This window comes from Simochromis diagramma, unplaced genomic scaffold (assembly GCF_900408965.1).
Source record: "Simochromis diagramma unplaced genomic scaffold, fSimDia1.1 OVJJ01000293.1, whole genome shotgun sequence".
Classification (NCBI taxonomy): domain Eukaryota; kingdom Metazoa; phylum Chordata; class Actinopteri; order Cichliformes; family Cichlidae; genus Simochromis; species Simochromis diagramma.
In genome coordinates this window covers 1,651,426-1,678,607 of record NW_024386801.1, presented here as the reverse complement: position 1 = coordinate 1,678,607, position 27,182 = coordinate 1,651,426, and the positions used below count along the sequence as shown (strand labels likewise).

Sequence of the window (27,182 nt, the reverse complement as noted above, 5' to 3'; positions counted from 1 at the left end):
AATATCACATTTCTTTACTAATGCTTTACGTCAAAGGTGTTTCTTCAATTACCACAACTCAACCAATCAGAGAGCTGGATGACTGAAACCGGTGGCGTCATTTATTTAAACAGGAAGTCATGCATATGTGGCGCGAAATTCAAGCGTGTTGGCGTGGAAGGTCATTTGTTTGTAAGTATACGTGATAAACACACGTTATTAGGGGTATAAGCAATATGAGAAATATCTTTCGAGCTTAATGTTTTTGCTGGCAATAATAAAACAACTGGGCGGGGAACTAATTAATTTGACTTTTAGTGGGCTGCTTATAGTAACCCTTTATCCTACACTAGGCCTCTGGCTTTAGAGGTGTGGGGGTGTAACTGTAAACTTGTTACCTCTATGAACAAGCAGGCTTCACATTTTGTGCATAACATCAGTCCAGATTTAGTACAGCGCTGTTGTGCTCTCGGGTGTAAAAGGATATGGCATTATAAAAGAAGCCATTCCCCAAACTCAGGCCCCAAGCATGGCTACTTTATTTGATGGAATCAGCCAGCAGCTAGATTTTTCTAGCTGTGGAGAAGAGAGCAGCAGCAGCAGCAGCAGCGGTGACAACTCTGATGACAGCACCTCCAGAGTCTACAGTCCCACCTCTGCCTGCAGGACCCCCGGAGCGCAACGTCACTTCAGTAGAAGCAACTCTTTATGTTCCCCTCAGCACTGTACCAGCCCCATACCTTACGCCTTCTGGAGGAAGCTGAGACTGTGTGACTCTCCCAGCACACCCAAGGTGGGGAAGAATATAGAGTAAAGATGCTTCTGTTTCCCGTCTGTGTGCTTGAATGATGTTTGTTTGTTTTTTCTTTGTCTTTCTCTCTTTCTATAGAGTTTGCTATCAAAGGCCTCCCAGCCTTACTCCAGTCTTAAGATAAGTCGTCAACAGCGAACTCTGCGTTTTGCATCAGCTGCCGCAAACCTAATCACAGCACCTCTCGTCAACGTGAATCCTTTCACCCCAGACCCGGTGCGCAGGAACAGCGAGCAACCGTGGAGGAACAGTTGTAGAAGTGACGATGATGATGACTTTGGCCGCAAGTATGCGATTCCACCTTATTACATGCCGGCTGTCACAATAAGAATCTCCAACTGATGACAAAAATGCTTTCAGGATTCAAATTGAACTAGTTTTGGTCTAAACTTAGAGACGTGTCCTGATACACAGGCCTGACTTTTGTAGTTCTGTATATAAAGGGCTAAATGCCCTTTCTGTATTCCAGGTTTAAACACAGCCTAACGTCATCTGAAGAGGATGATGACGCCTTTCTCCCACCAAAGGTACAAAGCTATTTTTACCAGTACTTGTGTTGAATGTAGCCCTCCCCTTTCAGATGCTTCTGATATGATTTCATCATCGGGCTTTGTCATCTTCAGCTGCCTCCTCACTTTGTGTTTTGTCCAAAAATGACATCCTGCCAGCCCTACTTCCGGAATTTCTACAAGGAATCTCTAGCAGAAAGAAAACTGCTGTCAGAATCCTCACAAAGTGATTTCCTTGTGGACTTATTACCATATTTGGTGAATCATCACAGAAGAAACCCCAGTTCTCCTCTCATGCGGAGTGACGTGTGCTCTTTCTTTAGAAATCTTTCCTTCTTACCATGTCTGTTTAATCTGGCAGAGACGAGCTGTCCAAGCCTTTATGCTGTCACGCTACGAGAGCGAATTCCTGGAGCTAGAGTGCATTGGTGTGGGTGAGTTTGGTGCAGTTTATAAGTGTGTGAAGAGGCTGGATGGTTGCTTGTACGCCATCAAGCGCTCCAGACGACCCCTGGCAGGCTCTGCCAATGAGTGAGTCAGCACCGTTTCTGTTTGGCTAACACACATCAGCCCTCCCTATCGTTTAAACACCTTCACTGATAAGATTTTTTTTTTTTTTGTTCTTTTATTAGGCAGCTGGCCCTAAAGGAAGTGTATGCACATGCTGTGCTTGGGCACCACCCACATGTTGTCCGATATTACTCAGCATGGGCTGAGGATGATCACATGATTATTCAGAATGAATACTGTGACGGTAGGTTTCAAATCAGCATCTAAAGTAGAATATAAAATGAAGGACGGCGTTGATTTTTGTCTTCCCGTGTGTGTCCCTCAGGTGGAAGTCTTAATGGCGCTATTGTAAAGAGGGAGGCAAAGGGAGAGCTGTTCACAGAGGCAGAGTTGAAAGATCTGCTTCTGCAAGTGTCTGTGGGTCTAAAATACATCCACGGCTCAGGCCTCGTTCACTTGGACATCAAGCCAAGTGCGTCTGTGTGACCACTTCTCCCTTTGGACGTTCAATCACTGTGCCTCGTTCCTAACAGTTTTTTCTTTTTAGGTAATATATTCATTTGCCACCGCCCCAGCGCAATTGTGACGGGTGAGAGTGAAGAGGAAGAAGATGGAAACCCTTCAACCAGAATCATTTACAAAATCGGTATTGATGTTGAATAAAGTGCTACCTTTTTGACCGATTTATTTTTGTTACCGTCGGCTGACTTTGAGTTTTCTGCAGGTGATCTGGGTCACGTGACATCAGCCACCAGTCCTCAAGTTGAGGAGGGGGACAGCCGCTTTCTGGCCAGTGAAGTCCTGCATGAGGTAACTGTTCTGAATGCTCATTCGCATTAGAGGAAAACTGGTTAGTTGCACTTTCCTGTTTTGTGGTGTTTCTTGTGGTAATTTCACATTTCAGTTGTCTCACTGCTCCCCAGGATTACAGTCACCTCCCCAAGGCGGACATATTTGCCCTGGGCCTCACGGTGCTGCTGGCTGCCGGGGCTTCTCCTCTGCCGCTAAATGGAGATCAGTGGCACAGTCTTAGAGAGGGGCGTCTCCCCAAGCTGCCACAGGAGCTCTCGCCTCCCTTTAGATGTTTACTTCAGGTAATTCTGTAACCTTGTTGTTTTAAAAATATTTCATTTAATGCTATTTAAACACTCATTCTTAGTTGCCACCTGTCTAAATATTATTTTTACTTGTTATAGCTGGAATAGCTTATCTTTAGCACTCTTTCTCTGTCAGTTGTTGCTGGAACCAGACCCAACAAAGCGGCCATCTGCTAGGGAGCTTTGCAAGCACACAGTCTTGAGGGAGAAGAGGACTGAGAGGCTGGCTGCTCAGCTGCGAAGAGAGTTGACTGTAGAGAGGTTCAGGACCGCCATGCTTGAGAAGTAAGAAGAAAACTGAAAATAATTTAAGCTGCAGTCCCCAGTTTGAAGGTTTCAGACCCAAGTCGCACTTGAAGTATTGCAGTAATTAATGGAGATGATGGGAGACTTTCAGAGTACTTATAAGTCACTTATAATAAATAAATGCATTGTTAAGGAAGTGAAACCCCAAGAGAAGTTATAGGCCCAAGTGTTGCTTCTGAAGCGGTGACAATGCAAAAAAATGCACGAATCGTACCAGCAGGTGGTGCTGTTTCATCTCAGCAATGCTGTAGTAGTCGCCTGTGACAGCCTGTAGTAACCTCTCATTCCTATGTTCATATTTAACAGGCTGGTTTTGGTATCTTAATGACTAATTATAGTCGAAAACACTTTCATTTCCCCTTTCAGAGAACTCCAGGAGGCCCGTCAGGCAGCTTTGTCACCCAAGCAGAACCACCTACAGGGGCACAGACCACCTGTCAAGATGGGCTCCCTCCCCAGACCAGGGAGGAGGCTTGTTGGTAGAAAGACTGCAAGATCCATGAGCTTTGATTGCCCAGGTTATGAAGTCTGATGAGATGACGTGAAGCCTAATTTTCTGTTTTTTGCTGTGGTGTTTACTGTGACACTCTGCCAAGAAGTTGTGGTAAAGAATGCAGCAGAAGGCAATGTAGCGTGACTCCAGCAGCAACCGTAACAGAGACGATCGCTGCATAATCTTATTTTACGTTGTGACTCAGACTTAAAGCATTGGACAGAACTGTTTTAATTATATTCTTGACTCAAACATGTTCCAGGTGATAATTTTAACATCTCATAACAAGTGAAGACCAGTATGCTTAACAAGTCAGGCACTTGGTTGTTTTTGTTTTTCGTTTTTTGTTTTTTTTTTCTTTTAAAACCTGTAAATAAACATTTTAAGCATCTTATCAGCATTTTATTTTGTGTTTTGAGTAGACTGTTTTATTTTGTTTTCCTGTGTCTCTGTGGTGACCTTTGTAATCCAGAAGATGAACAGGGACTTTCCAGTGTAGTGTTGCTCTTATCTATAACTACAGCCAACTGTATTTTGGGCTTGAAAAGCATGAGCCACCATACTGTGAAAGTTATTTGAAAGGCTCTGTTTGTCATAATCTTAAATACCAACTGGAGTATAGGCTTCCCCAAGACAGATCCAATTAAATTTATTTACCTCCCCCCCCACACACACACTTTTCTTTTTTTTTTTTTTTTGGACGAGGCCACATTAGCACTGCCACTGATTCTTAACACAATACTTTCATAACTGCATAAATTCTAATAATAGTATAATATATAAATATCTTCCTGTCACAATTTCTAGAGGCATTAAATGGCAAATATGTTATTTAAAAGTCAAAGTATGTGGATAAGTCAAATGGGACTTACAATATTCGCTTTCTTAAGCTTGTGAAAACATGTCCAGAAGAAATATAACTGTGGGACTATTTTAATGTAACATATTCAGTCAAAAATGACCATGATTAAATGTATATGCGTTTTTGACGCCTTCCGGGTAGTTTGGAGTCAACACCGTGTATGCCAGTCAAAAGATACATAAGCAGGCAAAATTCAGACGGTATTTAAAGGCGTCATGACGCGGTAGCAGAAACTGTTTTAAAGACTGAAGCTAGTCGGCAGTCTGCCGCATACATAAGTTTTCACTTCACGCAAATAAGTTAACGTAGGTGACGTAAAAGCGTGTAAGCGAAACGAATCGATATTTGATGTGATTTTGGTGTTAGGTATACTTTAGCTGCCTGTTATACTTTTAGTTTGTTCGACGTTAAACAACTTTGACGAGCCGAGCCCAAGGTAAGCTAACGTTAGCATTAGCTTAAACTATTTTTTTTCTTTAACCACTTGAAATCCAGTTATTAAAATACAAAATTCCTAAACTTCCTCTGTTTTGACTGACATCGCTTAAATATCGGTTGGGAACTGACTTTTTCCTCTCCCTCAGCGACTGTCAGAAACAAATTTCGATGTAATGTTAAAGTGTCCGGTTGTGGCATCTTCACTGCTATTATATTATTTAATATCGTTGTTTTTATCTAAGGGCTCAGGCTGGTTGTAGATGGACCTCTCGACTACTCGGGTTACGGCGAGTGAGCTCATTTTCGCCTTCCTTCAAGAGGGCCATGAAAGCGCAAGCTACATGAAGGAGCTTCACTCGCTAGGCGAACAGTTCAAGTTTTCTTGGGACATCAACAGCAACGGGCACGACGCACGTAACCTGGGTAATGGAGAGCTTGAAACTGATGGTTATCATCCAAGCAACATCGGAGTCTCTATGCAGGATCTTCACCCCATAGTGGATCTACAGATCCGGGGTAAGTAAAGTAAAACGATGTAAACTGTACTGTCTACAGTCAAGTTTGGTGCCACAGTCATCAGCTGTTTATTTATTTATTTTTAATCAACAATGAGCTGTGTGTGGCAGTTTTTGAGACAGTGTAATAAAATAAATGTTTTATAAACATGTCTTGAGTTAAGAGACCTGATCAAATATATAGTTTGACCCAGATGTTTGCAAATAGTGCCATATTTTCTAAAAGTTATGCCACTAAATCACAATTGACTGAGTTGTTTCCAGTTAATAACAAAACAACTGAAAGTGAAACCAGGAAATGACCCTGACTCTGTTGTTTATGCTACAGAGCTGAAGTTAATTAGCAGTAGTCCAGAATGTTAAAATTGTCTTAATGGAAACTATAGAAACACGACTTCAGCCATAAATGTTAAACTTTACTCTGACTAATGCAATTGTATTTTTTTTGCTGCAGGAAATCATGAACAGGCTGCAGCTGTTCTTGAGGTTGCACGAGCATTGGGAGAAATCGCTGCTCAGTTTGAAGACAGAATTGTTACTGAAGCTACCAGGAACCTGAGCAACAACATATCAACCTCCCCTCTCCAAGTGAGTATGGGTTCAGCTAGAGGACTACTCAGTGCACAAACGAGGGCTAGTTTTAAATATGCCAGTGAAAAACTAATATGTGGATATATTGAGATTACCCTAGTGATGCCACACCAGGTTGTTTTTATTTTGAGCCCAAGTGTATGGACTGATCTATTTGTTTCTGCTTTCCAGAAATGGAAGGATTACCTTGCCTTTGAGGTAGAGAGGGTGATGATGCGTTGGGTAGGTCCTGACCTACCCCGGGAGAGAGTCATCATAGCCCTTGCACTTACACTGGTGAAGAGGGTGTGCGTGCAGACCCCACAGAGGTTGAGAAACCTTTTCCACACCGCCCTGCAGTACATCAACACTGCATGGGCTCTGTGACCGAAGAAAAGCTGTCTCTAAGGAAATGACAGTTACATCTGAAACTGCAGTTTGCGTCTCATGATTAGCCAACTGTGAAAGGAGTTTGTTGATGTGCCAGTGCCGAACACTTCTGAAGATCAAAATGAAAGCGTTAAACATGACACTTGAATTTCATTATTCCTTTTGTTTACTATTGCTTAAGTGTTATTTGTCTTTATTACTTAAAATGTTTACTTTATGTTGCTTATAAGTAGCATGATTAAAGTTTTTTCCTTCAGTTTAATTTCATTGTATATACACAAAAACAATAAATCACAGCTGAAGTAGTTTAATCTCTTTATTGTTTTTTGCTTCAAACAATGTTCTGTAGGAAACTCAAGGTACAAAATGCCATGTTGGGTATTGTTTTTGACATCCATCCTGCTCTGGACTTGTAAAGTTTCCCTTTGAAAGTAGATGTAGTTTAAGTTGATGAGTGTAACATTTGCAGTACTGAAGGTGACATGAACATTCATACAAATTCCTATAATATCTTTAAACTCAAATGATTTTGCGTGATAGCAGCAGTGAGGGTGTGTTAAGGACCAGGCTAACAGATTACATGAGTTCCTCATAAATTTCCCAGCTGTTTTCCCTCTGAGGGAATCAAAGGGAGATTCCACACTATTTGTTTCCACTTCCTGTTCAGTATATTATTTTGGTTTCTTGTGCTCTGCTGGTTTACTAGAATGTTCAGTGATTTTCTTTAATGTAGTGTGAACGCAAAATCCAAAATTACAGCTACGTAAGAGGTTGAGTTTGTTTGTTCTGAAGACTTTCCTACAAATCATATTTGAAATGGTTCCAAGTGGTTTTGATTGTCTTTTGGCAACCTGATTTTGCTTTCAATAACTCTCAGCATGCTACTGCTTTTCTTTCTACTTGGGGAGGGAAGTATTATGTTGTCACTGGGGCAGACACTTACAAATGAACCTTTGTGGAACTAGTCGGGTATTATGAGCAGTGCCGCAATAAGGGAAAAGGGGACAAGGCAAAGTACAGAGGACCAAATAAAGATGCTGGGGCGCAAAAGCACGACAGCAAAGTAACTGAAATGAGGGTGAGATTAACTGGGATAGGTGGGAATAGAGATCCAGTCAAATTCAACCCTAAAAAATGTCAAATAAACTAGATTGAATCAATGTGCTGCATTCATGCCCTACTTTTCTGGAGTAATTATAGCTCACTTTACACTGAAAGTAATCGGTGGTTCTTGTTTGGCTAATGCAACCAAATATAGTAGATTAAAAAAATCAAAAACATCTGGTTTCTGAAACAATATGCATCAAGATTTTTTTAAATGTTTTAAAACCACAATATATTTAAATTTATGTACTGATATCACAAATTTATTGTGCAATATGGACACGTTAGATTCATTTTTGGTTTCAATCGAAAATATCAAAAATACCATTCACTTCTATAGAAGTCTGTTTATGAAAGTATCAGATTTACTCACAGGGAGAAAAATATAAATAACCCTTTGTTGCGTAGGAGGCGGAAGAGCAAGAAAATGTCGCACAACATCACAACTTATACTTGAGGTTTACGTTTCCTGTGAGAGCACTGTCAATTTTCAATCCAGCGTCACTGGCTCCAATGAAAGAAACAATGCAAATAGCAAACCAAGAGACACGACAGAAGCTGAATCTAAGAGAAGAGGGATAAAAGTTCACACACGCTTTTGTACTCAGTAATAAGTACAAAAGATTGGAGGCAAAAAGAAATTGGAAACAAAATTGCAACTGACCCCCAAAAGAAAAACAGAGAAAATAAGAAGTAGAGTGGAGTGCACCGTTTTCACATCTCTGTGTTTGCACCTGGTTGAAAGAAGCAGCGAGGGACTCCCAGCACTAAGGTTGTGGATGACAAGACATTCTGGTTTGCTGGGGGACACTTTCACACATTTTATACCCGGAAGATTTTTAAAAACTACTTTTAAGGAGAGTCTCACCGTATGTATGCAAATACCTTTATTCTACCTTAGCATTCTACACTCCCCGCTGCTGAGGATAACACTTTTTTATGCTATTTCCTCTGAAAGCGTATGAGAACGAAGGCTATAACAGCTGCAAGGACTGCCAGAGCAGCCCCTCCATAAAGCAACACTGGGAGCTCTGATTCTGGCTCCGGCTGCACTGGGGCCTCCTCAGCTGGTGCTTTGACAGGGGCCTCCACAGCCTCTGCGACTGGAGGTGCAGCGACCGTATCGTCTAGCTCTGCCACAGTCTCTGGTTCTGGCTGCGATTCCTTTGGCTGGTGAAACACAGTGATGGACTCTGGGTTCAGCTCTGGTTCGGACGCTAGTTCTAATGTGTAATCAGGCTCTGCTGGTGTTGTCGGGATTTCCTTGGCTGGAGATGGGACTGCCATTTCAGCAGGCACTGGATCGGTCACTGGGGCAGTGACAGCAGCTGGTTCTGGCTCAGGCTCTGGTTCCACTGCAGCAACAGACAAAGGTACTGCAGGTTCAGCTTCAGTGGGAAGGGCTTCAGCAGGTTCAGAGGCAGAGGGAAGCAGCTCTGGTTCTGAGGAAATGAATGAAGGTTCTGCAGACAAGCTTGCAGGTGTTTCTATCACAACTGGCTCTTCTAATGAAATCAGGGAAGCTGGAGGTGTGGGGTCTGCCTCAGCTGTCACTGGTGCAGGTGCGGTCTGGACTCTTAATTCCTCCCTGAGCTCAGCCAGCTCACTGTCAGTGCCTAAAACACTCATCATGCTTTCTTCTATCACTCCGCCTTCACTGCCTTCCTCCAACAGCTCGGCTTCCTCGCGCTCCACATGGACGATGTCCGAGTTTGAGGAGTTGTTTTCACTACGCTCCTCGACCAGAGCAACACCCTCGTTGCTGTCCAGGCTCTTGATGTCTTCAGGGTCCATCGCACCAACCTGTGCCCACGACTCGTGGCCAGCCAGAGACACAGGTAAGCTTTCTGTCTGCCAGGAGCTCTGCTCGCTGCTGTTGTCTCCGGTGCACAGCAGTGACGAGGGAGGGCTGATCTGGTCGTGATCCTGGTCTCCTGAGAGGATGTAAATGTCGTTGCTGTCTTCGGCAATAGTCACACCTCGCTCTTCATCCAACACGAGGCTGAATACTTCACCCTGTGGCACACAGAAACAAACATGACATTTACATTCAATTCATTAGTTGAATTTGTTACAATCTCTGTGTTTTGTTAAAGTTTAGTCTCTGGTTGCAACATCAGAGGGCACCTTCTCCCAAGAAAACCAGCTTAAGAAATATGAAATAAAAGAAATAAAACTACAATTTTAGCAACATGTAAAAGTTTCTCAGTAGTCATAAAATTATAACCAAGAATAAGTTATAAGGTTACATAATAGGAATTCAGAACAGGACTGCTATAATGGGGGGGGGGGGGGGGGGGGGGCTTTTGCAGACTAAATCCACACTTGTTTTATCTTCTACGCCACCTGGTGGTAAACAACAGAGGAAGGAAGCATCTGTAAGCTGAGGTCTTGATATGTAACATGCAAATATAACCATGTGAGTAAGAATAACACAGGGCTGAGTTTGCTGGAAGAAAATCCATTTAAATAAGTTTCATAAATCAATATATCGAAGCTTAATATGTTAAAGTAAGTTTTATCATGCAAACATTTAGCAAAGAAAAAATAATAATTTTTTTAATATGAATGCACATCACTGCACTGACCATGCAGTGATGTGACGCTTAACTTACAATTTGTGGTTCAAAATAGGCAACTGACCAAGACAAGCAGTGCAATCAAACATAACAACAGTCCTGTAGCTCCAAGGCGTCAACTTTGGACTTTGCACATTAACATTTCTCTCTATCATATCACAACAAAAATCACTCCCCATTGGATCTGTTGCAATAATATAAAACGGAACTTGCTACAGAAAATCGTGATTGCTACGGCTCCAACTCCAGTTTATGCAAGAGGAACATATATGCCAATACTATACTTTGTTAGTATTCATAAATGAAATCCAACCTCATGGCAACACAAGAGGGAAATCTAAGGAAATCACTAGAGTCAGTAGGACCGATCCTCTGGGAGTCATTTATTTCTAAAGCTTTTGGCAATCCAACCAACACAAGATGAAAAGATTTAGCTTAGAAAGTAATAGGCTGACTAACCAAAAGAGCAACATACAAACCACCTTGTTGCACAGCATGCCGAGCAGGTAGATCTTGCAAATGATGCGTGCAAAAAAATAAATAAACGCATAATGTGAAACGAAAAGTCTGGATGTTGGCTAAAACAATTAGAGATACTAAACTGTGCTTGACTGAGGAAGTTAAGCTTGTATCTGACATGGCCAGGCTTTTCTGCTGTGTTGCATGTCACATAGGTGTGACCTGAGCTGATGAGATTCAAACAGACAGTTCAGGCACGCAGTGTTAGTCAAACAGGGAGGGTGAGTGTTTGTGTGAGCATCAGATAGAGGGGTTCAGACAGCCGCCAGCAGCTTCATCTGAAATAAGCAGAATATGTCAGCATGTTCTTCATGGTGCCCCTGACCACACAGTTGGATCTGATCAACTCACACGTCAACGTCTGAACATGTATTTAAACATGTTTTGTTTTTTTAGAAAACCTACAAGCCGTGAAGGTCATTTTCCTTACAAAGAGACTCAGTGCTGTGCGCGGCAGCTGCATCCTGGGAAGCAGGACAGAGATTAAATCCAACAGCGTTTCATCGTTATCCAACATTTGCTTTCTGCATAAGCTGATTTGAATGTAGAAGAGCAGGAGTGTTTCACAAAATCCTCCCCTCTCAGGACACAGCCTGCACATCAGCTCGACACAGCAGGTTAATGTTGCCGTGTGGTAAAAAAATAAAAAATCCACAGCCAAAGAGACACTGGTATTCTTTAAAATTCTATTTAGTTTATGGTTTGTGTTTTCAGCAATAGCTATGACTGCACTGCAGACCACACCTATGAACTATAGTAATACAAAGACTATTACTGACTAACTATATGACCACATATTTTAAAGTTAGAGTACCAGTAATAAAGCTTGAATATAAAGCTTATAAAGTTTAGGATTAAACTAAGAAACACGATGAAAAACTTACATACAAACATACCTGAGAAGACATGCAAACTAAACTTTCTTCAATGCTTCAGGTTGTCCCTCAGAAACACAGAGAGTGGGAAAACTCTAGGTTTTGTTGCTCTGTTCTCAGGCTCAGTTCTCCACCCTTGCCCTAAGACAAACTATATAAAACCACTGCACATTCTTGTTGCAGAGCCAAAGGTGTACAGCCTACCTGTTACTACTCTGCCTTTTAACTGGCTCTCTGCAACCCAAGGTTAAATAACATTGTAATTAAACACTAAAGCAGAAAGCTATCACTGAGGGTAAGAGTAAGAGTAACATAGCCACTGCCCTGGTGACTCATTTCTGCTGATAAATCAACATTAGTTACACTGGCATGGCCGTCGCATACAGTCAAAATCCTACAAATGCTGCAAATCCAAACATCAGATCTGACAGAGTTGTCACAAAAAGCAAACGCTCCACATCAACAAGTGAATTACTGATATTCAGTTTGGGGATTAGTCAGTGTAACGGTCGCTGGTTAGTATGCACCCTTGGCATTTATATGAGCATTATGTAATCACTGGTCCTGCAAGAGGTCACACAGCTGACCGAGCTGAATAAAACAAAGTGCTGAGAAAGACGAGAAAAACCAGGAGCCAGCTTTAAAAAGGAAAACCTAAAGTTGAAATGTGTGACAACATTTACCAACGTCAGGGGCCATCGTTCATCTGCTATGTAACACCAGTTCTTTACTGGGGATAAGATTTTAACACAGCACGGTTATTCATTTATTTATTGTTTTACATTAAAGACTTCTTTGTTTTCAACAAATGGGAAATAATTAAGAGCAACAAAATAAGCAAACAGACACAAATTTCACCACAGGTCCCCACATCCCTATTTTTAAACTAACTTATCCCTCAGAACTGCTGTGGAGGCTTCTTTCGCATCGTTCCAGGCGACGCTTCCCTTTTCAGAGAACGAATGTTCATCACCATGAACGCATCCTCGCTTTTGGCCAACAACACACTATTTATCAGCTTCTCTTCTGCAACGTCTTTATTACTGACAGAAAAACAGACACATTCCTATTATTTTACATTGTGTAATCCAGTTTTAGCATTTCACATTACCCTGGCTTTCATTAGCACACTTCATCCCCACCCCCATAAATAATCCCTACAGATGCAGCATTGTGAAACTGACCACCGCAAGCAGGGTGTGACATGCTTGACTGTCTGAGATTTGAAAGTGTTCACACGTCTCCACACCACTTCTGGGGAAGCACCTTTTAAAAATAAAAAAAAAATCTTATTGCAACAGAGTGTCTTGTTGTGTGCAGCTACACAATCTGCAATCAGTAAATATTGGGTTTTAGCCAAACATCGCTGACAGTGTTAGTGTTGTGGGGAGCTGGGGGAGCTGGATTGACATAGAGGCAGAAAAAAAATGAATGTCTGTCCTGCTTCATCACTGCCAATCAGCCAGTGTCCTGCTGCTTCAGCAGCTTTTTACAGCAAAGGACAAGCGGGTCAGTCAAGCACCTGGTGCTGATGTTTTTAGGGGATTATTAGAGTTATTTTGGGGGCTTCCTCGGCCTGCACAGACACTCTCTGTTGGTCCACATTCATGCTGATGCAGTGTCACAGTGATGCACATATTAAAGCCCAGAGCAGGCCAGAGGATGCTTACATAACAAGGGAAGCACAGTTACACTGCACAGGGTGTAGCGTGATATGGCCTGACAGGACAAAGACTCGGGCCTTTAAAGCACCTCAGCCTTAAAATATCATCATTGTTTCTAAGCAGGGCAGCTTGTTCCAGTATACAAAACAGAGGACTATATATTTCTTTACTGCCTTTAAAGATATGGTGTTTTGAATATCAAATATGCAGCAATAAAGTAATGTATGTCTTTAATATCTTTTTCTCCGAGTGTAGAGGTGCAATTATCTGTTTGGCACCTTCAAGTTTTGGGCTTCATGTTCCATTATACTCTCAAGGACGTCGATATGAAGCGGCTGATGCGCACACTCAGTTCTTATGCAGCATTTTTACTTTCAGATGGACAGCAGGACACCAACATCATGCGAGCACAACGACGACAAGCTTCAACATCTCCTCAAGGTTTTTTTGTTTTTATCACCTCACCCATCGTCCCCCCGTGTGCTCCTCCGACCCACCCCTGACTGTCTATTGTCTGACAGCTACTTTTGTCCTTGCCAAATGAAGTGTATGCCACATTAGGGCCATACAAATCCTTTGTGTATTCTGATGTAACTAACAAAGCCATTAATCGAGCAGCCCATACCTAACTTGCATTTCAGTGTCCTAAAGAGAACTCGGCAGACACAACAGAAACTTTTTCCAATATCCTGGAAAATACAAAAACAACAAAGAGCCTTTTTGTTGATTAATATATAACTTTGATAGATGCAATAAAAAAAAAAAAAAACTTCATTTACTCTCCTCCTTGTTGTGGAAATTTACATCTCACGGCCTCATATGTCAAATGTTAACAACAGTAAGCAGACTACTGGTAGGAAGTAAAGACCTTTTTAGCTTCTTAAAATCTGTCACTGCTGCACACAGCCACACATGCACGCATGCAGACAAGCACGCATCACAAGTAAACTATCTTACCTGAGCGTGAAAGTTGTGAAATGTAAGTGTGAACGCACAAAGCCCCAGAGAGTCAAAAAAGACTGTTTGAGATGGAGTGCAGGTAGAAAGCCAGCTGGAGCTGTGCATGCAGACAGCTGTCAAACTAATGGAGATTTCACTTTGCCCTGACTGCGCTCATCCCTCCCTCCTTCGTGCCCTCTCCTTTCCACAGCCTCTTCGTGCACTCCCTCTCTCTTTTCAGTTCATCACTCCATTGCCGATCGTGCCCGAGCCTATCATCCGTTCATCAACTATGACATAACGCAGAGCAAGAATGTAGCTTTGTTTGAAGCCAGCGTACTGTGTTCACATAACGCTGTGTGAGACCAGCCAGAGCACGACAATGATGTAATGGCGACCAGAGCAGCAGTTAACATGTCAAGTCACGTGAACGTTCGTCAACGTGGCCTCGTTAATAGCAGAGCACCGCACAGACTCCCTAAGTACAACGGCGAAGGGCTGCGTTCTGGCAAATACTATCTCTGCAAAAATGTAAACCTAGAAACAAAGTTGATAATATGATAATAAGAAGCCATGGAGAGAGTGAGCCTGCAGCCAAGCATCGTGACTTAGATGTGGAAGGACAACTTGCACGGCTAAAGGTGTATTTGCTAGACTTTCATTCATCAACAGCGACAGTTTACATGAACAGGGTTTATATTTAATATGAAAACACTCCACAGAACAGAAGTACTGTCCTATTTTTGCCTGACAATTTTCAGAGTTTATGGTTATTGGCCCAAAGAAACATAGCAGTAAATACACTGTATACATAACAGTCTGGTTATTTATATAGAAGCAGAGAATTTATAGCCATGGGTATTATGATGCTCATTTTAATCTAGCAAACCAATGCATTTCTTGTAGCTCACTGATGCCCTCATCTGGCTATCAAGAGGTGTGTACATCTTTTTAGGCTGGCGCAATAAAGTTTTCCACTACGCAGCATCTTTTCTTCCTGTTTTATGTACGCATGCTCTGCACAGTCCTAATAATATTTAGCCCTTAATAAAACTTAAAAGTCTCAGTAGGCTCTGTCCTTGATTATTCTAAAATTAGTCACCACACCTGCAATCTAAGATAGTTTTTAAGTATTTCTAAACTGGGAATATCGTTTTCTTAGTTTTTACTGGGGTAGCTCAGGTGGCAGAGCAGGTCAGCCACTAACCAGAAGGTCGGTGGTTCGATCCCAAATATCTTTGGGCAAGATACTAACCCCATGTTTGCCTACTGGTGGTGGTCAGAGGGCCCGGTGGCGCCAGTGTCCGGCAGCTTCGCCTCTGTCAGTGCGCCCCAGGGCAGCTGTGGCTACAATGTAGCTGCCATCACCAGTGTGTGGATGACTGAATGTAGTGTAAAGCGCTTTGGGGTCCTATACAAATGCAGGCCATCTTAAAATTGTATTAGATTGTTAGATTGGACTTAATTAGACTTATTTATAATGTATTTTCCCCTTTATTTAAAAACTCACCCATCCCCCAAGCTGAGTGATGTAGTCTGCCTCGTTCTCCTCTAGGAAGTGAAGCCCCAGGTCCAACAGAGTCATCACAGACTGGCCTTCACTTTGTAGAGCCTGGAGCAGCACTAACGGAACAAGCACCTGGTGGCAGTGGTGACGAGAGACAGAAAGCAGTTCATTCACAAGGATAAGAGACATAAATCTGACACCTCTCTCTCGTTACTAGGAGAAAATCAAACTGGAAACATTGCACCTTTTGCAAATTATGTCTCACTTCTAATCAGTGAAGCAGAACTCACGGCTCACTCACCTTGCTCCAGCCTCCCGGTGTGTGTGTTGAGAGCTCCAGTGTTGTGCATCTGAATCTCTGATAGTCCAGAGGTCTGAAAACACAGACATTACCATTAGTATTAAACACGTGATCTTCATGTTGAGGAGCTTAAAGGTTTTGTACTTTACCTACCAAATGTAACTGTTTACCAGGACTACTTTTACCTTAGGTAAATTGATTACAACAACTGAGGAAGTAGCAGCAACACCGGTTATCAACCTAGATCACATTTTAGCACCAAATAACTATTATTATCTTATAGATATTTAATCTTCTTTGCTACAGTTTCATGTCATTATCTTTACTTATAACCAGCTCCTGTAATAAACAAGGCGCTAATGCTTCTGCTGTCTGCGTGGGGAGGGGCTACACTGATTCATCATTAAAATAGCAGAATGATAAATTCCTCTGGGTTTACCCTGAATTGATCCTTGGTTAGGCCCTTCTGATCAGAATTCTTGAATGTTGTGCTGATTCTTGTGTATAGACGGGTGTAAATATGGGCTGTTTGGATACACGAATGTGATGAAGTTGAGAGCCATACAGGGGTAAAGGGGTGGGGGGGATGGTGGGAGGGGTTCACACGATATGTTTTTCTTCTTTTCTTTTTTTTTTTCTTCTTTTTTTTTTTTTTTTTTTTTTTTTTTTTTTTTTTTTTTTTTTTTTTTTTGTTTTTTTGTTTTAAATTCCTGTAATTACCAATACTGTTACTATTATAATTATTATTTTTTATTATTATTATTAATACGCCCGTATTTTCTGTGCTCGGTCCTCAGATGGTTGAGGCTATGTTTGAAAGATAAAAATACTAGAGTGTGTTCCTGAGAATTTTTTTTTTTTTTTTTGGTCATAATGGCCAGTCAAGCTTTGGCTAGTTGATGATACCTACTCTGTCCCATAACTGTGAATGTCTTTTATTGTTTGTTTCTGTTTGTTTGTTGTTTGTTTTCAATTTAAAAAATGAAAATAAAAAGTAAAAAAAAATAAAAATAAAAAATAGCAGAAGAGTTTTTATTTCCGTTTTCTACTACAGGCAACCTCACAGGGGGAACAACAAGACAAACTATGGCGAAGACCACACAAACCTAACACGACAGAGTTTTAGCTGTTATTTAAAACATGAAGCATTACCATCTCAGATTAAAAACTAAATTACAACACTGCACAAAACTAAACTAGCTCTACCCTGGGGCAAGAGTAGAATAATGAGCTAATGTTAGGTCAAAAGTATGTTGGTTGTTTTACTTGTGAAGTTTTAATGAATGTGCACTGATGTTCATGTTCACTCATGAATCCTTTCAGTAGGATTCATCAGATGTGCAGTGTTTTGGTTTCACTTTTATCATCAGTATACAGGCTAACCCTGGGAACATAAAAGCTCGTAGACATTTCCAGCATATCTGAGTTGATACTGAACGCTGTATGTGCTCCAGTGGCTTCAGGATTTTGTGGTTTACTAGTTTAGGAAAGTACAGAAGTAACAATGTAATGCAAGTCAAAACCAAAAGATCTAAAAGAAAACTGTGTCTGTATGACACTGTTTTGTGTCCACTTAGTTCACACTACCTTTACTCTAAAAAACCCCCAAACATTCAGAATTAAAAGGACTGTCAATAAATGTTAAAGTTCAAAAGTGCATTACCTTGATAGCGAGCAAATACCTGCAGTGTATCAACAGTGACTGTGTCAGTCCTTCGAGATAATAACACTTTTCTCACACAGTAACAACTGCAGTAGAAACATGGCTGCTGTACTTAATGTAGATTACCGTATCTATACATCCATAATGGCAAAACGAATGGAAAAAATACTCCCTAACCTCAAACCCAGGATAACACAAGACGCACTTTACACATAATGAACTATATACAACATACAGAGCAGGCTGTGATCCTCAGTCTTGAAGCTGAAAAGGCATTTGACTCTGTTTGTTGGCCTATGTATGTATACCTATATAGAGTCTTGCATAAATTTGGTTTTAATGAGCCGGTAACAAATAATGTAAAGGCATTATATGATAACCCGACTGCAAGGCTTAGGATTAATGGTCACCTAAGTCAACCTCTAACATTGGAGAGGGGAGTGAGACGAGGCTGTGCCTGCTCTCCTCTTGTCTTTGCCATATTTCTGGAGCCACTAGCCCAACATATAAGGCAAAACAGAAAAGTCGCAGGTGTTACACTAAATGATGTGGAACATAAAATAGCATGCTACGCCGATGATGTACTCTTATTCCTAAAAACACCCGAGGAGTCTCTGCCAGAGGTAATGAACTGTCTTAAAAACATTGGCCCAATAACAGGATATAAACTCAATTTAAATAAAACTGAAGCCCTTCCCTACAATTATAGTCCTTCTGAAAAGCTCAGACAAGCACATCCACTGAAATGGAACAGAGACTGAATTAAATACCTGGGTGTAAGACTTACTAAAGATACAAAAGACTATTTGACAGAAATTACAACCATTTATATCAAAGAGTCAAAGAGGACCTTACAAATTGGAATCATATCCCATGTCTGAGCATAAGCTCTAGAATAGAAACCATCAAAATTAATGTTTTACCGAGATTTTTATATTTGTTTCTGACCCTCCCACTCCAGATTAATCAAATGGATTTTACTGAATGAGTCGAAACGATCTCTAGATTCATATGGCAAGGGAGACGACCCAGAATACGATACAAAACATCACAACTGCCCAAAGAGAACGGCGGCTGGGGACTACCATGTTTAAAAAAAATACTATACTTCAGCAATGATCAGGGCAGTGTTGCACTGGTGTGATCCCTCATATGTAGCAGCATGGAAAGAAATGGAATGCAAAACATTAACCAATATGCATATACAGGCAGTCCTAGCAGATAAAAATCTACAGGACTACATTTCCAAATTAAGAAATCCTTGGGTAAAGGCCACAGTAGGGGTTTGGAAAGTGGTGGTAAAAGAAAAAAAGCTGGAGAAGGATATAAAAATATTAAAATGGTGTGCATATGAGTCGGATATGAGCATATGAGCAAATCAAATAGACCCTAGTTTTAAAAACTGGAGAGATAAAGGAATCACGTCGATATGCGGTATTGTAAAGGAAGATGAAATTATGAGTTTCCAAACTTTAAAGCAAATGTTTCATTTAGAAAACCAAGACCACGATAGATACGTACAGTTAAGAAACGTTTATACTCGAAACATTAAAAACCAAATACCCACTACAGCGAGGCCATTTACCCAACTCTTTGTAAATGCTCATAAGTCAGAAATGAAGAAAGGTGTAATCTCACAAATATACAAAAGTCTTCATGATCTCAACAATTATTCAACAAAGTATATAAAAGAAAGATGGGAGAAAGAGGGAGGTCAGACAATCACAGAAGAGGAATGGCGATACATTTGTTCTTTTGATTGGAAAAGTACAACATCACATATATGGAAGGAGTTCTGCTGGAAAAGCTTTTTCGTTTTTTCATTACCCCAGCTTTAAAGGCGCATTATGATGATGGAAGTTGTGAATGTTGGAGCAACTGAAACAGCACACCACTACCATATGTTTTGTGATTGTAAGAATATTAAGAACTACTGGAGAGAAGTCCATAAAGTGATGCAAAACATATTTAGTACATATTTACCCTTTGATTTCAAATCCAGGTTTTTAGGATACAAACCCTCAGACATAAAGGGAAGAGAGAACTACTTACTTGGTGTGCTGCTAGCTGCAACTGACCAAAACTGTGTCTGACACAGGATCCACCAACATTAAACAGCTGGATTGATGTAACTTTTGAGATTTATAAGATTAGTGAATTTTGAGTATGAGAAATTTGTAAAACACTGGGGAAAATGGCTCCGCTATGTGAGTTCTACAAGCCCGGATATCGCTGATATTCATCGCTGAAGGAATGGTTGTTTACATTTTTGTTTGTTTTTTATAATAACATGTACTAATGCTATGTCACCATCTGCTACTGAGTGTGTTGGCTTTTCAATTGCCCTCTCTGGATGTATATAGTTACAAACGGTGTCTGTCTGTACATGTTTCTTTGTTTTGGTTTTTTCCCTTTTCTTTCTCTTTTTTCATACCTGCGTGAAGGAAAAGTATTTGAAGTGATGGCGGTCATCTAGACTACTGTACATATATGAGAACAAAGGAAGCCATCAAATACTGTACATTTTATTTTATGCATAACTTCAATAAACATAGCTGTCGGAGTTGTATGCAGTCCAGAGAAGCACCAATAAACTTAAAGCAAAAAAAAAAAGCTGCTGATTTAGCTTCACTTTTGTCAAAAGGGTCTCCGTTACTTATTGACGCCAGTGTTACTATCGTGCAGGCTGCTTTTTGCAAACACACAGCCACAACTCTACAAACTCACCCTGTGAGGAGTGTGTGTACGGCTGCTGACAGGTGTGTGTCGAGCTCTTGGGCCAGCCTGTCTCCCACTGCAGCCAGGCAGTCCTCAATGGAGTTCTCCGGGTTGGCTGGAGCGAACACCAGTGAATTGTGTCGGTCGAATCCCGTCCTGGAAAAGGCTGCAAGCAACACAGGTCACAGGACAGAGTGACATCGCTGACAGAAGTGCAGCTCGTTTAAAGGAGGTAGTCAAAGAAAGGGAAGAACACGAGACATAAAGAGCGTTTGTTTTAATTAGTGCGGCACTTCTGACTAACTTTTCTTTTTATTAAACCTCTAATAATAAGCAGTCCTACATATCATTAAACAAATATGTAGGACTGCTTTCTTCCATTTGTGCAACATCTCTAAATTTAGAAATATCCTGTCTCAGAGTGACGCTGAAAAACTAGTTCATGCATTTATTACTTCCAGGCTGGACGACTGTAATTCATTATTATCAGGAAGTCCTAAAAACTCGCTGAAAAGCCTTCAGCTAATCCAAAATGCTGCAGCAAGAGTCCTGACAGGGACTAGAAAGAGAGAGCAGATTTCTCCTGTATCGGCTTCTCTTCATTGGCTTCCTGTTAAATCCAGAATTCAAAATCCTGCTCCTCACATACAAGGTCTTAAATAATCAGGCCCCATCTCATCTTAATGACCTTGTAGTACCATATCACCCTATTAGAGCGCTTCGCTCTCGCTCTGCAGGCCTACTTGTTGTTCCTAGAGTATTTAAAAGTAGAATGGGAGGGAGAGCCTTCAGTTTTCAGGCCCCTCTTCTGTGGAACCAGCTTCCAGTTTGGATTCAGGAGACAGACACTATCTCTACTTTCAAGATTAGGCTTCAAACTTTCCTTTTTGCTAAAGCATATAGTTAGGGCTGGACCAGGTGACCCTGAATCCTCCCTTAGTTATGCTGCAATAGGTGTAGGCAGCTGGGGATTCCCATGATGCACTGGGTGTTTCTCCTTCACTCACTATGTGTTAACAGACCTCTCTGCACTGAATCATACTTGTTATTAATCTCTGTCTCTCTTCCACAGCATGTCTTTATCCTGTCTTCCTTCTCTCACCCCAACCAATCACAGCAGATGGCCCCGCCCCTCCCTGAACCTGGTTCTGTTGGAGGTTTCTTCCTGTTAAAAGGGAGATTTTCCTTCCCACTGTCACCAAAGTGCTTGTTCATAGGGGGTCATATGATTGCTGATGACTGTATGTATGACTCCGTATATGGTCTGTATGTATTATTGTAATTGAACTAATGTCTGAGATCCTGTTAATGAGACCCATAAATCATATTTACTTAAGAATAACATTAAAGCATCTTAGACTAGTGAAACACGATGAAGCAACCACCCACGTGTGTGAGCTGTGAAAGAAAGACAAAAATCCTCATTTTTAAACCAGAGTGAGACAAAACAATCATTCACTTAAAATCAAAATCAGCTTTTCTGTGACCAACCACAGCAATCTGCAGCAATATTCACGCTTTTTGGAAAGAAACCAAAGAGCTTTAACTGTACATGTGTCATATTTGCACACTGAACTTAATTTTGATCAACTTCAGTTTAAAAACTTAAGACCAGACTAGTGATGGTGTTCAGTGCTTTTGAAGGCTAATCTCTGGAACTACAGTTAGGTCCATAAATATTTGGACAGAGACAACGTTTTTCTAATTTTGGTTTTTACCACAATGAATTTTAAATTAAACAACTCAGATGTAGTTAAACTGCAGACTTTTAGCTTTAATTAAGTGATCTGAACAAAAGGATTGCATGAGAATGTCTAAAACTAAAGCATTTTTAACTCAATCCCTTCATTTCAGGGGCTCAAAAGTAAATGGGAAAATTAAATAACTGAAAATAAAATGGTCAATTCCTAATACTTTGTTGAAAACCTTTTGCTGGCAATGACAGCCTGAAGTCTTGAATTCATGAGCATCACCAGATGCTGGGTTTCCTCCTTTTTAATCCTCTGCCAGACCTTTACTGCAGCAGCTTTCAGTCGCTGTTTGTTTTTGGGCTTTTCTGTCCAAAGTTTAGTTTCCATCAAGTGAAATGCTCAACTGGGTTAAGATCGGGTGTCCGACTTGGCCATTCATGAATATTCCCTTTCTTTGCTTTAATAAACTCTTAGGTTGCTTTGGCTGTACGTTTTGGGTCATTGTCCGTTTGTATTATCAAACGCCGCCCAGTCAGTTTGACTGCATTTAGCTGGATGTGAGCAGACAGTCTGTCTCTGAACACCTCAGAGGTCATTCAGCTCCTTCTGTCCTGTATATCACATCATCAATAAACACCAGCGTCCCAGAGCCACTGGCAGCCGTACACACCCAAGCCATCACACTCTCTCCACTATGTTTTACAGACGATGTGGATGCTTTCGATCGTGAGCCGTTTCACGCCTTCGCCACACTTTTTTTCTTGCCCTCATTCTGATAGAGGTTGATCTTGGTCTTTTTGTATTTCTGAGTTCACCGGTGCTTTCTTTCTTTCTCAGGATGTACCAAACTGTACATTTTGCCACTCATTAATATTGTAACAGTTTCTCAGATGTGTTTATTTTCTGTTTTCGCAGCTTAAGGATGGCTCGTTTCACCTTCATGGAGAGCTCCTTTGACCGCATGTTGTCTGTTCACAGCAAAATCTTCCAAATACAAGCACCACACCTCAAAACAAATCCAGGCATTTTATCTGCTTTATTGAAAACAACATAATGAAGGAATTGCTCACGCCTGCCAATGAAATAGCCTTCAAGTCAATTGTCCAATTACTTTTTGTCCCTTTAAAAAGAGGCTGGCAAATGTTGAGGAGCTGAAACTCCTAAACCCTTCATCCAATTTGAATGTGGATGCCCTCAAATGAAAGATGAAATTCTACACGTTATCTCCATTATGTAACTAGTTTCAGTAAACAAATATATATGGACCTAACTGTAGCTGTGTATGTTTGTGATCACTTACAGGCGGCAATTTCGCCATCCAGTTCTCTCAGCCCTTCCTCTATTTGCTCCTTTATCACTCTGGATCTTGTTTTCTCAGCCTCTGCATCTCCTGAAAGAGATAAACAAACATGAAATATGAACCACTGTCGCTCCATCCTTCATTCTTTCTGGCTCTCTCCCACACAGTCACCCTAGTTTTCATGCAAAACTTCCCCAAATGTCTTAAAACACGACTAAAGAAAAGCTGTTCTGGAAATTCTGAATTGCTTTGACTGCATTTTAACAGGATATTGTGGTTGGACGGTCATTTCAGTGTGTGCCAGCTGTTTTTGTTGCATTTGCATGGTCGCTTTTTAAAGCAGTCCTTCTTTCAGCGCCTCAATAATCATTTTAGGAACCATGAACATATTTCAGAAAAGGTCATTTACACTGATGTCAACAGCTATTTTGTTATTGTTTTATGCATGTGTTTAGTTTTCTTTATGTAACTATTCTAACAACTTATAATAAAGTTGGTCATGTGGCTTTTTCGAAAAGGTTCATTGTCTTTTTTTGATTCATAAAAGTTATGCACTCACTAGTTTTGGATATAATCTGATAAATTAATTAGAGGATCTGACAAAGAATGGGTTAAGTTGCTAACACAACAAATATGGGATCTGAACTTTTATTAAATCATGAAATATTTAACAGGCTAGGATCAACATCAAAGTGGAAATTGGGCCAGATCTTGACTCCACTATAAGGATGAGCGGTTGATGCCGTGCACACCAACTTTCCTGGAGGAGAGAACCACCTTTGCAGGCAGCCGCTCCTCCTCAGCCTGACGAGCCTGAATTCAAAGCAAAAAACTGTTAATGGTTCTCAGTCATGGTGTGCACAAAGGCTATCAAGGCAGAGGTCAATTATTTACAGCACAGAGTCTACACCGCTCAGGGTGTAATGAACCACGCAACACAAAGGCGCCAAGTGGGGCTGCACTGCATTTACACAAAAATAAAATAAACCCTCAAAAAATCAACTTTTACATTTGACCTCTCACCCCGGAGAGATGCAGGGATCATTTTATAATGTTCATACATGCAACCCAGAGGCACTGGTTATTTCCAGTGTGACTGGACTCCATTGGTTCAGTTTTCGTAGCTGACTTTTCTCAGTTTATGAAATCAAATACTGACATTTTTTAACAAAAAGCAAGAAGACACTCTGACAACTAGGATCTTGTTCTCTCAGGTCCCTGCATGGGTGCCATGAGGACCAGTGTTGGCTTTTCCTGGCCTTGGTGCTGTGTCAGCATTTAGACAGACAGCTAGCCAGACAACTATTTTGCTTTGGTCCACTGGTGTGTGAGTAATGCTACAGTGATTGCACATGACAGGCTGTCAGAAATTGGACCGGGTCAAGCGGAAAGCAGGGATCAGCCACTCATCTGCCATCTCCGCCCATTCCAAGCATGCACACAACAATAAAATGGACAGGAAATAAAAAGAACTCCCCCTCTCACTCTCGTCTTCTTTTCCTTGCTCCAAATACATTTTTCAGATACCTCTGCTCCTTTACTTTCATGCATCATCCAAAGAGGCTCTCCAGCAGTCTTGTGCTCTCTTTAATCACTAAGATTTATTTCAGGATTAACGCTGTGAGGTCATAACTTGGTTGCACAAACTAAAAGAAACGAACAGCTGCTGGCATTTACCTTCACACATCCTTTCTCTAGTCTCACATAGCAGACACAGAAAATCATTACTATACTGTACATTTGTTCCACAACACCTCTTTTGGTATGCCGGGCATAAAAGGGAACAGGAAGAAAAATGTGAGCCAGCATGCCTGAAGCCATGTAACAGGGTTGTTGCAAAGACCTCTGTGAAGACACGACAGCTTTATGCACTCTGGTCACCATATTGGGTTATTGAAAGGATTCTAGCTGGGCTTTAGATGAGAATCCACTAAATCTATTGGTTTACAGACACTGGCTTCAGCTATCACGTTAAAGTGTCCATACAGGTCTTCTGAATGTGTTCTCCTGCTAAAGTCAGATTCCAGTCAGAGCCAAATTAAGCTGGCAAAACAGGTGGCTACGTGCCTACACACCCCAGATATTTTATGTTACAACCATGTGTGCATGTGAACGCCACTATTTGTGTGCTCTCTGAATGCAAGTGTGTGAGGGTTGTGTACGTGCACAGTGTGCAAAATGGGAAGGAAACAATAACAACTGTTGCTCGTCTCATCAGCAATTTTTAATAAGAGGTTTGCCACAAATGCAAAGCATTTCCTCTCACCTTGAGCTGCAGCTGGTTGGTCTGATCTACCTGCAGGCACCATTCCTAGGTAGTTAAGCAAAATATATTTGGTTTCAAAATGGAAACCCTCAGGCACAGTGGCTGGGATTGAGGCCGAGGCGGTGGAGCCTGAGGTAGCCATCGAACAGATGTGTATCAGACTCTCAGGCACATTAATTCATACAGTCAAAGCTGGACGTCTCACCTAGGGAAAATAACAACCAGAGGAAGAATAATATCTCGTTAGAGGCACAATCGTTACAGCCTGAAGGATGGGCTGGCTGAGGCTGAGGCACCCATTAATAAAAGCTAAGAAAATCTATATCTAAACTCTGGCACTGTATCATACAATATGTTATTTAATCTTAAAAAAAAGAAAAAAGAAAAAGCTGTTATATGAATGACATAAACAGATGCCGCCCTCAGGTTTACAGTGTCCTGCCCCCACTGTGTGCACTAAGGGGACAAATTGAGTGATTTTAGACTTATGTGACTGCATGGGTCCCAACTGAGGACAGAAGAATGGGACAGGACATATTTGGGTACTTTTTTTGTGTCTAGATCATGATTTACACAACACATGTGGCAAACAGATGGTCGTTTTAAAAATCCCCCCAAAAAACCCAAAAACAATTTTCAAATAAAATGATCACTCCACAAATATGAAACACGACTTTAACCCCCTGTAACTTCTAAGTTAATCGCCCCACGTGGTCCTCCAGAGACGAGGTGACACCAAGCGGACCAAAAATCCCATTCATGTCAAGTCTGCCAAATTAAACAAAATACTTCCGGGTTTAACTATCAAAATAAAATAATGTGTATAACCGAGTAATTAAAAAGTTCAATCATCAAATAACAAAGCGGCTAGGATAATTACAGTAAATTAAATAAACACAACTATCCTCAAAAGATTTCAGTATGTCTGCAAAAAATAATCTACCAAATAACATAACCATTCGCTTTACTAACCAGACATGTAGCTTTGCTAATTAATTACCCGACTAATTACATAAGTGTCCGCTGCACCCCTCGCTGGAACACCTAAACTCACATGCAAGCTACTGTTAGCTAGCTTGACGTTACACGTTTTACGTGCTGGAGACTCAAAACTTCATTTTAACTTAAGCTCAGCGGGTGTCCGTTTCTTACCGTCCTTGTCCAAAGGCAACCAGATGTGGACAGACGACAAGCTGAACAGAATTATGAACACATACACACACACACACACACACTACTGTAGCAGAAGCCGGAGAGGGTAGACCACCAATGGCAGGTAGCCGTTAGTACTCAGGGTGCTCTGGATGTTAGCGTACAAAACCGGCACCAGTCTTCCTGTCAGAGCCTTCATAATAATACTCACCTCTGCTACCGGACACCGTTCAACCTGTGGTCACAAGAGGAAACTTGCGGAATTTACAAACACGTCGTGTCTGTTATTGGTGGAGATAATCCTTGATTTTCTGTAGCTATAAGAATTTCGAGGGGAGAGCATCCAACCTTAGCACCCCGCCCTCGTTACAAATATTTAACTGGAACGCGAAATGTTATTTTGAAAGTGCAGACCGGAAGTTCT

At 41.1% G+C, this 27,182-nt stretch overlaps 3 protein-coding genes across 5 annotated transcripts; 2 read left to right on the top strand and 1 right to left on the bottom strand.

Moving 5' to 3' along the window:
- Positions 1–58: 58 nt before the first annotated feature.
- On the top strand, positions 59–4,343 carry wee2 (WEE2 oocyte meiosis inhibiting kinase). Of its 2 annotated transcripts, XM_040025018.1 has the most exons (12): positions 59–171; positions 500–772; positions 869–1,077; positions 1,260–1,317; positions 1,661–1,830; positions 1,932–2,053; positions 2,135–2,281; positions 2,357–2,455; positions 2,534–2,619; positions 2,733–2,903; positions 3,043–3,191; positions 3,579–4,343. In XM_040025018.1, exons 1-12 carry the CDS (start codon positions 79–81, stop codon positions 3,742–3,744), a joined length of 1,743 nt encoding a protein of 580 aa, XP_039880952.1. In that variant the 5' UTR covers positions 59–78; the 3' UTR covers positions 3,745–4,343. The 2 variants fall into 2 exon arrangements, with proteins under 2 accessions (XP_039880952.1, XP_039880953.1); XM_040025019.1 differs by lacking the exon at positions 59–171 and having other exon boundaries at positions 199–772.
- Positions 4,344–4,783: 440 nt separating this feature from the next.
- LOC120729465 (BH3-interacting domain death agonist-like) lies at positions 4,784–7,640 on the top strand. The gene is made up of 4 exons (XM_040025035.1): positions 4,784–5,003; positions 5,248–5,521; positions 5,975–6,108; positions 6,283–7,640. The coding sequence occupies exons 2-4, from the start codon at positions 5,266–5,268 to the stop codon at positions 6,475–6,477; spliced, it is 585 nt and encodes a 194-aa protein (XP_039880969.1). The 5' UTR covers positions 4,784–5,003; positions 5,248–5,265; the 3' UTR covers positions 6,478–7,640.
- bcl2l13 (BCL2 like 13) lies at positions 6,783–27,088 on the bottom strand. Of its 2 annotated transcripts, none has more exons than XM_040025021.1 (7): positions 26,970–27,088; positions 25,607–25,811; positions 23,341–23,430; positions 20,359–20,515; positions 15,969–16,041; positions 15,671–15,799; positions 6,783–9,600 (listed from the first exon to the last, which is right to left on the bottom strand). In XM_040025021.1, the coding sequence occupies exons 2-7, from the start codon at positions 25,746–25,748 to the stop codon at positions 8,527–8,529; spliced, it is 1,665 nt and encodes a 554-aa protein (XP_039880955.1). In that variant the 5' UTR covers positions 25,749–25,811; positions 26,970–27,088; the 3' UTR covers positions 6,783–8,526. The 2 variants fall into 2 exon arrangements, with proteins under 2 accessions (XP_039880955.1, XP_039880954.1); XM_040025020.1 differs by lacking the exon at positions 26,970–27,088 and adding an exon at positions 26,759–26,924.
- Between the last annotated feature and the right edge of the window lie 94 nt (positions 27,089–27,182).